Source organism: Drosophila simulans, unplaced genomic scaffold (assembly GCF_016746395.2).
Source record: "Drosophila simulans strain w501 unplaced genomic scaffold, Prin_Dsim_3.1 Segkk6_quiver_pilon, whole genome shotgun sequence".
NCBI lineage: Eukaryota > Metazoa > Arthropoda > Insecta > Diptera > Drosophilidae > Drosophila > Drosophila simulans.
The window spans coordinates 448,053-461,007 of NW_025416867.1; the positions used below are offsets into that span (position 1 = coordinate 448,053).

General features: G+C 39.2%; 1 protein-coding gene across 6 annotated transcripts in view; it reads right to left on the reverse strand.

Moving 5' to 3' along the window:
- The window catches only part of LOC27208787 (unconventional myosin-VIIa), a 530,661-nt gene that overhangs the window by 399,641 nt on the left and 118,065 nt on the right, over positions 1 to 12,955 (reverse strand). For all 6 annotated transcript variants that reach the window (XM_039298281.2, XM_039298279.2, XM_039298280.2 and 3 more), the window contains one exon: positions 11,928 to 12,043. In XM_039298281.2, coding sequence (XP_039154215.1) covers positions 11,928 to 12,041 — 114 coding nt within the window. In that variant the 5' untranslated portion in view covers positions 12,042 to 12,043. The remainder of the gene's footprint in view (positions 1 to 11,927; positions 12,044 to 12,955) is intronic.

Sequence of the window (12,955 nt, forward strand, 5' to 3'; positions counted from 1 at the left end):
TCAACTGTAAAATTAAAGCTTCTCGAAGAAGCTGAACGACTTAGGGTGAACGAAGAGTGCGAAGAAGTTTTCGAGAAAAGGGCATACGTGGGGTTGAACAGCCTACCTCAAAGAGCAATACGAACCGTTATTGGTTCCTACGAACGACGTCAAAAGCAGCGTGGCCACAAAGCTGTTAATTGTAGAGAAAGAAAAACTGAAAATAATAAAAAGCAGAGATCATATTCTGCAGTGTGTTATGGCTGAAGTGTGAGTGAAATGTCGCGAGGTACATGGTGTCTCGATAGTGGAGCCACTGCTCATTTGTGTTGTGAGCGAGACATTTTTTCGGAATTTAAAGAACATAAAGAGCGTATTCTATTGGCGGGAAATAACTGTATTGAGTCCGTTGGCCGTGGCACAGTGATTGTGAAATGGCGCGAATTCGAAATAAAGCTGGTTGATGTTCTTTATGTACAGGAACTTCAATATAATTTTATGTCGAAGGCGATCGAAAAATGTTTTTGCGTGAAATTCTCAGAAAAAGGCGCGAGTGTAATTGAGAATGACGGAACTGTAATACTAAAGGCAGAGAAACGTGAAAATTTGTTTCTGTTTGAGAATGCCAAGAATAAATGTTACAATGTGCAAAACAAAAATTCATCGCAATTATGGCAAAATAGATTCGGACATCTAAATTTCAGAAGCGAAAACATTGCCTGTGAGTCGTGTGCAAAAGGCAAAATTAGTGTAAAGAATTTTCCAAAGGCCAGTGAAAATCGCGCAAAAGAAATTCTGGGTCTAGTGCATACCGATATTTGTGGCTCGATTAATAAAAAATCAAATGGTGGTGCACGTTACTTTGTGACCTTTATTGATGACAAATCCAGATACGTAACGGTGTATTTTATGAAAACGCGAGATGAAGTTTTTGAAAAATTTAAAGAATACATATCATTTGTTGAAAATCAAACGGGTAAAAAATTGAAAATCTTGAGAAATGACAATGGTCGTGAATATTTAAGTGGCTTGTTTGAACAGTTTCTTATTAATCATGGCATTAAAAGGCAGCTAACAGTGCCGCACACCCCCCAAAAAAAAGGTGTAGGGGAGAGAGCAAACAGAACATTAGTGAAAATGGCCCGTACTATGTTACTGTGTGCTGGCCTTGATGAAAGTTTTTGGGCCGAAGCGATCGAGACAGCATCCTACTTGAGGAACCGTGCAGAAACAACAACGTTGCCTGGTTTAACTTCTTTTGAGGTATGGACAGGAAGAAAGCCATACGTTGGGCACCTCCGTGTCTTTGGTGCCAAAGCCATCGTGTTGAACAAGACACATAAGACGAAGTTTGCTCCGAAGGGTGAGGAGCATATACTGGTTGGCTACTCCGAAACGGCAAAGGCGTATCGACTGTATAGCCATGAGAAGAGGAAGATGATCGAAGCGCGGGACGTCATGTTTTTCGATGATGACTTGGGCAGAAGTGGCTTGTATGGTGAAACGGAGTTAAAATTGGTTGAACTCAAAGGCAAATCTACGCTTGTGGTTGGTGAGTTGTCTAATAATCCTCCTAATGTGGAGCCTGAGGCGGGCGATAACGAGCTAGCAAGTATTGAACAAAAGCCAGATCCTAAAGCCAGCCTACCTAAGTAGCGAAAACAGAGTGGACGCGAATGGAACGAGAGACTGAATGCCGTGCTATTGGAGATTGGTTTCACTCCTTGTCCTAGTGAACCTTGTTTGTACGTGCGCAAAGTTGATGACAATCTGGGTCTAATTGTGGTGTACGTGGATGACTTGATCATAGCGAGCTCCAACAAAGATGACCTAAACGAGATCAAGTTGCTTATCTGCAAAAAGTTTGAAGTGGTCGACGGCGGCGATCTTAAAAATTTCCTTGGCATGGAAATTGAGAGAGAGAATGAAACTGGAAGTATCAAAATTGTCCACAAGCAGTATGTGGAGACACTCCTTAACGATTATGGAATGCAAAATTGTAAGCCAAGCAGTATTCCATTGGAGGCTGGCCATCAGATAAAATGCGACGACGAGGGATGTGATCGTGTGAATAAGGAATCTTATCAGTCATTGACTGGGTCCCTTCTGTATCTGGCGATGACGACTCGACCAGACATTGCATTGGCATTGTGAAGTTGGCACAGCGGAATGCAGATCCTCATAAGGAGCACGAGGCGGCTGACAAGCGTATCTTACGCTACCTGAGGGGCACTTCCGAGAAGAAACTACACTACAGAAGAACTGGGCAGAGCATTCACTGCTACGTGGATGCAGACTGGGCTGACTATTCTTCAGATCGCAAATCATATACTGGTTATTTGGCGTTTTTTGCTGCTGGTGCTGCCTTTAGTTGGGAATGCAAGAAGCAAAGTATTGTAGCTCTGAGCAGCACAGAGGCCGAATATATAGCTCTCTCCTCGGCTGCCAAAGAGGCGGTCTATATCAGGAAGCTGGTTGCCGAAATGGGTTTCGGAGATGTCAAGACTGTGCAGGTCTATAGCGACAACCAAAGTTCGCAATGCTTAGTTAAAAATCCTAGGTTCCATGCAAGAAGCAAACACATTGACATTAAGTATCATCATGTCAGAGATATATATAAGTGTGGGAAATGAACCAGATCAGCGAACTAAAATGAACGATGAAACAGAGAGCAAGAGAGTAACCCGCAGTGGCAACGCTTATTAACGGAAAAAACCAAAGGAGGACTTCCAGTAGAATGGTGAACGAGAGCAGTCGCAAGTTTTTCAATCGCGCTATATACTTATGCAACTAGAGCCAAACAATTGTCATCAAACAATTAAATAATAATAAGCGAGAACTATTGTCATCAAACAATATAAAGTGTACTATAAACAATTGTCATTAAACAATAAAGTAACACAGTATAAAGGAAACTTGCTACATAAGGATAAAATTGTAAACATTAGTTATGTTCCCACTGAAGACATGATAGCGGATGTGTTAACAAAGAACTTATGTAGAATCAAGCATAATAGATGTATTAAGCTAATAGGAATGTTTTGAGTGAATATGTAAACATACAACTTTGAGAAGGAGTGTTGAATATATAATGAACATATATGTATAATGAACAACGATGTATGTATGTAAGAATCACTCAAATACTCGTGTACTCAAACACTCAAGTCGCCTGCAACGGTTAATTCCTTTTTGAGTGTTTTCGCTACTAATCGGCGATCACTTTTTGTTCGCATATTTTGACGCTGCCTGTGTTCAGCAAGTATACATAATTTGAATTCAGTTACCAATAAACATCTGCGCTGTAAACACGTTTAATTATTCTCCTTTTACAGACTTAGTTACAAAGACATCTCCAATTTACATGTCAAAACTCCAAACCATTTACATTTTCCATAACTTTTATTTCTCATATTAACCTTGGCGTGTCTTCTCTCACACCCAATCTCCCGCCATAACACCGCCATAACACATCTCGTCCCTGCGAGTTAGCTATTATAGTGCAGTCATCATCTCTTGACCCCCGCCATATCACTGGTCGTCCCTGCGAATTAGCTGTGCAGTCATCATCTTTTGACTCCCGCCATAACACTTCTCGTCCCTGCGAGTTAGTTGGTATAGTGCGGTCATTACTCTTTTTCATTTCAATCGTGCCGTTCGCCAAATTTTTCCCCTCTTGGGACACAGTTGCACGATCACTAGTGCCATCTTTAAACTCTTTTCCCTCTAGGGAGTCACCATTACATTCCGCTGTAAATTGTCTGTCTGGTAGCGCTCTTAGTCATTCATGCGAATATTTATATGTTCGCTTATTAACTAACGACTTCAAATCGTATCGATCACCATCCAGTACATTAATCACTCGATGACGCTCCTCGCCTAACACATGATCACCTACCTTATACCGAACTACTTTTGCTTTGTTTTTATCAAACCTTTGTTTATCGTACTGTGCATTCTTTCGCATGTTTTCCTTGACTAGTAACATTGGACTTGCAAATGGAGAACTGCTGGGACGAATTACATCTCTTCTCTAACTAACAGCTTCTCATCTGTGCTGAGTCGGTATGGGCTCCTTTGAACAGTTTTATTCTTGTCACTTCAACGAATTTCCAATGCACCTGTGGTAGCACGCTTATATATATATATTTCTTAATTTACATTTATCATTATCGCTTAATTATGTATTGATGTCAAAAAGTATTTCCAAACTATTTTCAGGTGCATTATTTTGAACGGCATTAATAACTTTGAATTTGTAAATACTAAATTTATCAGATTTAATCGATGCACCGAAACCAAGATTTAATATGTCTCGGCCAATCATCATGTCGTGCTTTAAATAGTTGTCCACTACAACATGAAACTATTGTAAATTTCTAAATTCAATTGAGACATTCGGACTGTTGATAGTATTTGCAAGTATCGATATTAACTATATTGTCCCCAATTTCTTTTAAAATAACTGGATTGTTAATTCTCTTGCCAGCCTATTTGTTACTTCATTTTTCATTTACCAAAGAACATTCGGCTCCCGAATCGAAAAAGAATGGAAAGGGCTCATCCAATTGAAAGAATAATCCACTTGGCTCACTTAATTTCGCTTTGGGACATACAGACGCCACATGTCCCATTTCGTTGCATTTAAAACACTTTATGTTTGAACGATCTTTTAACCCAGGTGCGCCTCTGTAGCTTCTTCCTTTTGTGTTTGATGTACCTTCCTTTCGAGCACTGCATTCGGCGAATTTGTGGCCAACTTGTTCACTAAAATGGCACTTGATCTGCGACTGCATTCTTGACTTCTTTTTTTCTAGGCCAGAATCATCTTCGTTGTTACGTTTCTTGAAGGCGTAAGCTTGCAGCTGTTGCTGAAGCTCATTGCGCGTAGCCATATTAGTCGTAAACAATCAACGCAACAAATTATTATCGATTTTTGCCATGTGAGCCAATGCTACCGAAACCGCAATCTCTCCACTTAGACAGCAACAAGGTGGCGATACGACTTCCATACTGGGCAAAGCTCTCTTCAGGTTTTGGACGTCCGTTCAAAACGTTCATGAGAATGGCAGCTGACGTCTCAATCCCTACGAATCGCTGTATGAACAGTTCTTTAAATTGCGGCCACGTGATGCCAGCGAAGCATATCTGTGACATTGCGATGCACTGCCTTCTAACGCTTTGCTCAACGCTATTACAAGCGCCATCCAGATGGATCTGCTTCAGCGCTGTCAGCGCAGAATTTTGGCAGTGTGACGTGCAAGGACTTTTCATCTGACGCCGATGCTCTCGGTGCGTGCATGGTTCTTATTATTTCCATGAGGTTACGGTCTTGTGCTTCCAACGCAGTCATATACTGATCACATCTGGGCTCTTGTGGCGAAGGCGATCCCACTTCTGATGTCGGCAATGGAGGAGTCTTATCCATTTCGTTGTGATTTGGTGCGGCCGCGCAGCAAGTTCTGATCAACTCTACCAGTCAAACTTCACTGAAGGGATCTTCTTACATGTCCCTTCTTCATCATATTCTCTAATGTCTATACACACTGGCGTGCACAACATTGTCATCTCTCTCTAACACACTATTTATGACAACCCGATCGGACCTCACTCAGCTGCAGAGGCTGTTCGTTCCTCTGCAGCAGCGCTCGTCAGAATTTTACCGCAATATTACAATTTCATCAGAATATGAAATCACAGAAGGAATTTCTGGAATGCGAAGAGTCGCGCTCCGACATATATAATAAAAAACAAGTAAATATTGGCAGATAATATCCGGCGCAAAAGACTATCCATAATCAATTGTCCTTCCAGAATAAAATAACTATCGATGATGTCGTCAGGCTTCTGTTGCAAGAGTAGAACGTAGTGGTGTCCATGCTAAAATTTTAGAGTGTGGGGTACTGTCCCCTTTTAACAGGTTAAATCAGGTTAAATGACTGCCTTCGGAGTTAAGTTTAAGAGCCTTAGCTATTGAATCAATTGATTTAAAAACAAGACTTAAATCACATATTGCACAATTTTTTAAAACTAGCTCAGTAATCCCTATCCATAAGCAAGGAGCAGGCAACAAACAATTGAATCCTACCACTATCTCCTTTATAGCTCGGTTCCAAGAAGGGGAAATTTGTCTCCGTCTCCGAAAAAAAACTGTCCCTTATCTGTCTAGACTTTGCGAAAGCCTTTGAGAAATTAAAAATCAAACAGCTCACGGTTTCGGGTTGTAAGGCAATTATACTGAAATATGTCTGAAATTTCATGACCAATTGGAAAATCAGAGTACGTGTAAATGAGAAACACTCAAAAAAAAAGCTCCTCTCTTTGTTATTCTCATTCTAAAGAGAAACAAAAAGAACACAGCTGACACAGCTTATGCAAACGACTACAAAAATATATTTATTACCTTGTATACCATTTTTACTGAAATAAGTGATTGGTGTCGAAATTCGGAAGAGATGGTATCACTTACAAAGTGCATAAGCCAAATATACGGAAAACACCAAGTTTCAACGCCAACAACAAATATCAAAGCTCTGTTAGGTTTATCATTTGACATAAAATACAAGTCTAAGCCTCACATATAACATTTACTAAATCGCTGAACATCAACAAGCATTACCAATATATGACGCTTGAACCAAATCTATACTGAAGCAATCTGCGCTACACCGATGTGCAAATATTGAAACCATAGAAACCGCAAGTGAGAACGCGCAGAGACAATGAAGAAGGTGCCCGGGATTGAGAACTCGCAGTCAGCCGATAAAAAAGAGACCAGTCAGCGAGAACAGCTAGGGATTAGTCAGTGACCTTCAGGAACAGTAGTGCCGGAGCAGAGCAGCACGGAGATACGGGATACAGCGAGGATAAGGCAGAAGACAAGGTCCGGGAGAGGTCAGAAGGGGATGTGGAGTCATTAGTTGGTGTCCTTTAATAGTAGCATTCCTAACAGACGTGCGCTCCGGGTGTTTGCAAAGGCGGTTCTCGGAAGAGATTTGTTTCGACCCAACGGACGTTAAATCTTGTGACCACGCCACCATAACATCCTAGGTCTCATTGAAACCGGCACGGGATCCGTTGTCGAGGCGACGCGGAACAACGAAGGAACAACGCCGCGCATCAGACGGCGAGGTAGTTTATCGTAAGGATACTGTTGAAAACCAGCTGTGCAATATTTTGTATCATCATAAATTCAGAGAAGCTGTGAGAGCATCTTAGCTCGCCTCTCTTTCTCCACCATCGCTTCCCATACATCGTCACCTCATTTCTTTAAAAACTCTCATAAAAAGGACAAAAAAGAATTCAACAGGGAAGCCTAATAAATTAAGTTTCCTCACTAGAGGAGAATGATTAACACAGTTAAATGCTTTACTAAAGACAGTGTAGATGACATCAGCTTGAAGATTCATTTCGCAGCCCTGTATTACTGCGGAAGTTACCTCTAAAAGGTTAGTGATTGCTGAGCTGCTTTTCATAAAACCATGCTGCTGGTGATAATTTTGGCATACAAAGGTGCTGCAAATGAGAAGTAGTAACATTTTCGAAAAGCTTAGGGATAGCCGACCATTTAGAGATGACGCTGTAATTCCTTGCATCCAATTTTCAACCTTTTTTATGGAGAGGAATCTCAAAGGACTCCCTCCACATATGGGGAAACTGTGAAGATTTCAGAGATAAGGTAAACTGTTTCAGTAGAGGCTTGCACAAGACTTCCGCACAGAATCTGAGAACACAGCCTCGAATTCCGTCGTGACCTGACAAATAGACAGGACAGAACAGACAAATCAGTGAGTCAAATGGTTCCAACTCAATTAATTTTTTCAATAACAGCCTAGCTGTTAAACCAGCTGTTAGTGCTGCCAACCTATCGCAGTGGGCTGGATTGAGCCACCATAAGGCACCCGTAATACCTATAGAGCTACCTCCCCCCGCCGAGAAACGCTGAGTGTTGAGTTTATTTCTGTTTCTGTGTCGGCTTCAGCGGTTTTTTCGCCTTTTTTCTGTTATTATTGCCGGCCAGAAGCGAAGGAAAAATCGAAATCGACGGCTAGTCGCGGAAAATCGTGCGCTCTTAAAGTAACATATTTATTTTTAACAATTTCGCAAGCGTTCAAATTTTGCTCCAGCAAAAAATTCAGAATCAGAACTCACCAACCAGACAACAACAATAAATATAGATCGGCTGTGGGATCGTTAAGTAGAAAAAAACAAAAACCAAAAAGCTGAAAACCAAAACAAAAACCAAACCAAAGGCAGCGACGACGGCCGGCAACTTTGGATCTCAAAATTTAGCTCGATGATCTGATAGGCCGCGAAAGCATTCAAACTCGAATCTGTTTTCGAGTGAATATTTAATTTTTTATTAAAAAAAATTTGCAGGCATCCAAATAATGAGCATAGAAGCTCCGTAAATCAAAGAAAGGTCTGCTACTCTTACTTCTCAACATGCGACATTAACGTAGAAAACTAATCAGCAAAGAGCTCTACTGACAGTCGACAACAAGATTGCGAGCTCTTGTTGTGCTCACCGCAACTCCTACATCATGAAGCAAATTAATCGTTTGCTTTGCCCACTAAACACGGCTGGTAATAAGCCAAAGGTTAACCGTACCCACAAAAGCAACGAACAAGCAAGGAGCACCAATTAAAACCGATCTTAGAAGAGGCGGAGAACAACAAAGCAGAGCTATCGGAAAAGACTCAAAAGAAACCAAAGCCCCAAACTATTTATATTATGGAAAAAAGCTCAAACGACCTGATCAACAAAATTGTTGCGCTAGTCGGGGATGAAAATTTCCATGTTGTTTCGCTTATTAAAGAAAACATCCACGAAACCAAAGTTCAAGTGAAATCCGAAGAACACATATGTAATAACATATAACGTTATGTAATAACATAACGTTAACAGATCCCCATAACAGATCCCCAAAGTCAACGAAATAACGTATCTCGGCGTCCACTTTAACAGACGTCATGCATGGCGTAGACATAAAATGCAAGAAACTACATCTGGAACTAAAAACCAGCAGCCTTCACTGAATTTTTAACACCCGATCCGCGCTTCTGTCTGAACTACAAGGTTCTGCTCCACAGCTCCCCTCTTAAGCCAATCTGGACGTATACGTATGGCTTCCAGCTTTGGGGGAACGTGAGCAGAACCAACATAGACAACATACATACGCTAAGTCCTCTCGCCAGGAACTTGAATACAACCGAACCCGCCTGCAACCTGCCATAATTTGTCAGGGCCATTTCTACAGCTCCATTCTAGTTAGGCTATAGTATAAGATTTGATACATTCATATTAGTCTCGAAATTAAGAAAAGTCAATAAATAACAGCAAAGTAAAAACAATAAAAAAATTATTGTTAGCAGCTCTTAGAGCAGCTCTTATTGGCAACTTTTGCATGTATTTATACGATTTTTAAGTGTTTTCTGGCGGTACCGTAAATGGGAGATTAAATTTTAGAGATTAATATCGAATTTAATATTTAGATAAGGGAGGAAGTGTTTGAGTTTTATTTTTAGTTTAACCTATTTTGTGCTATTGGTTGCTGGAATATTTATGGTACCGGTTTTTATTTATAACCGCTACTCTTAGAGTAAAAGCAAAGACACTAGAATAACAAGATGCGTAACGCCATACAAATTTTTGGCACACGATTTTTTTGCCGTGGCTCTAGAGGTGGCTCCAGGGTCTCTCGAGTTTTTGTTCGAGAGAGAAAAAGCGGAGAGCGCTACAGCAAACAGCTCTTTTCTACGCATACAGTGATAGCAGACATGCATTGTAAATTTGACAAAATATGCCCTTCACCTTAGAAGTTCGTTGACTTTAAATCTATATTATTTTTTATCAATTGGCACAATTCGAAAAATTCTTGTTTTGCATTGCCTTAACGTTATTATTATTTAAATAAAGCTTAGAAAGAGTAATAGCCGAATCATAATATCACAAAATAAATTTGAAAAATGACTTTATAGTAGAATATTTTTCATTAGAGTATTCAGCGTGCGACGTGTGAAAAATTAATAAGGCCATGACTGTTGAGTGCTTGTGTCCGCACTTCGTGCCTCCAGATATGACTCTTGCAATAAGCAGTTTTCATATTTTTATATATTTTATAAATTTTTATTTTCCACTACGTATTATTTTTATGAAATATTTATTTCTCATTGTAATGCCTTTTTTTGGAAAATTTATGTTTAAGTTTCTTTGTATTTGCTTTAATTATTTAGTATATTTATTAAGTCATATGACTTAATATGATGGATGTAAATAATCCATTTTTATTATTTAAAATGCGCATTAAATTTAGTTGTTTTTCAGTTACATTTTTTTTTTTTGGTCTATTCGAATTTGAAATTCTTAAAAAGCGCGCACTTTTGGGTGGGAAGAAAAGCGACTCGAAGGTTGTAATGGCCTCCCCGTGGGGTTCCCTGGGTACCGATTATTACATATTTTACACATAATTAATTAACATAACATAATATAAACAAAATAAAAAAAATAAATATAAATATGTAAACGGTAGCTAATTCGAGCGGCGATTTAAAAAAACTTTAAAATTCAGGTCAAAAATTCAGCCACGGGGTGAATTTTTAATTATTAGTTTAGTTCATCATATTGCTACGAAATTGGCCAAAACTCCAAAAATGTAAATTCGTTTCTTCGATCAGAATTATTTTCGGCCCGAAAATCGTCTTCTAGCACAAGTACGCAGACGTTCTCGTCTATTGTTTTTACTCACACAAGCAAGCAAATTCTATTTTTAGATTTCTTACGCTCTCAGCGTAATTCGCGGACAGAGCGGACAGAGAGCAATTTTGGCCGTCACCAAAAGTGGCTGCATAGTGCCAAACCAATGTATGGCCGTTACGCATCTTGTTATACTAGGGTATACGAGATTCGTTGAAAAGTATGTAACAGGCAGAAGGAAGCGTTTCCGACTAAATTAAGTATATATATTCTTGATCAGGATCAATAGACGAGTCGATCTAGCCATGTCCGTTTGTCCTTCTGTCCGTATGAGCGTCTAGATCTCACTAACTATAAAAGTTAAGATTCAGCATACCGATTCTAGAGACAAAGAAGCTGCGCAAGTTTGCTGACCCATGTTGCAACTCCCATTCTAACGCTCACAAACCGCCCAAGACTGCCACGCCCACATTTTTGAATAATTTTTCTATATTTTATCATAATTTTATTAGTCTTGTAAATTTCTATAGATTTCCCAAATAATGCGGCCCTAATGCCGCCGAACCGGTCACGCCCACACTTTGGAACAATTTTATTATTTTTTTTTTATATTTTATTCCCCAATATCTATCGATATCCACAAAAAATTATGAAATTTCGGATTCTATCGATATACGAAAAAACGTTTTGCCACGCCCACTCTAACGCCAGAAAGACACCAAAACCGGTTATGGCCGCACTTTTAAAGAATTTTTTCTCATTTTATTCCCCAATATCTATCGATATCCCAGAAAAATTATGAAATTTCTCGTTCGCTTTTCACACTAGATGAGTAATGGGTATCTTATACTCGGGGAACTGGGCTTCAGAATTCTCTCTTGTTTTGGATTAAGTCAGTGGTTTTGCCAATTTCTATGAATAGGATACCGCGAAGTAGAGTCTGTGAGTGGAACTGCAGGGTTAATTACAAAACTTTTACATACACAAATGATAAGATATCGATAGTTAAGCGTTTGTCCTTTTCTCTTCTTCCTGTGACAACTCAACCGATCGAACGTCTCTTGAACATAATAAAGATAACTAAGTGCAGTGCAAACGGAAAGGTTAAATAAAACAGTGAAACATCCAAGTTATTTCTTGTGATTTAATTAGGCTGGACGGAATTTGGACGAGATCGCAGTTTCAAACATTTCATAATTCCATAGAAATTTGTTAACAAACAAAAATAAAAAAGTTGGCTAGTTAAGGATACGTATATTATGTCACTGTTGTATCGAACGTTTAGATTTTGGTTAATTCCAATTTCATCAATTTCTGACATTGCTGTCATATCAGCAAAACCAACTCTACGACCGATGGACATCATATCTAAAAAAAAGAGGTTAATTTAAATTAGGCGTGTTTTAGTAAAAAAATGTCAATATATATCAATATCAATAATATTCTAGCATTTTTTATATTGCGTTTGAATCCTAGCTAAGGATATTCCATTTAATTGGGACGCATTCTCTCTAACGCTAATGACTTGAATAAAAGAAATGTAAAGATGGGGTTTTCTTGACAGCACTAAAAAAATTTTTGTCCCCCAAGTTAGAAGTTACTAATATAAATGTATTCTCTACCGACGGATGCATTAATTACTTATGACACTCTCTCTCTATCTCTCTTCACCAGTAATAATTTATTGTGCAACAATTGTGGTGGTGACCATGCCTCAACTGATTAAGTCTGCCCAGTGTGGATTGAAAAATCAAAAAAGCTTAAAACAGGACTAAGGCCTATTAATTCAAAATGCTAAGCCAAAAATTCAAATTACTACTCAGGCGGATTTATTGCCGATGTAGCAGTAAGAGGCAATATTTCATACGCCGACAAAGCTTGATCAACTTTTCTCAAATATGGCTAAGCTATATTAGAGAGTATAAGAATCAAAGCAAGATCTTGGCTTTGGAAATAAATTCCTGGCACAGGAACCGCTATTCTGGATTTTTATGTTGGAATGGACAAAATGCTTAAGTTAATCGAAAAGACTGTTGCGGCTAACAAGAAGATACAAACATATAACCCATAACATAAAGTTTCCCACCACCCTCAAGCCCTCCACAATAGCTAATCTACTTCGACTTAACCGAAATGTAAGGAATGAATATGCGAGATCAAGAGATGCCAGAATACAGGAAATTTCTCAGTGACTTACACATCGCTTCCATAACGTACTGGCAAATAGAAAACAGCATTTAATAGAAAAGTTACTGGAGATCCTGGGCATAGATGCAACAA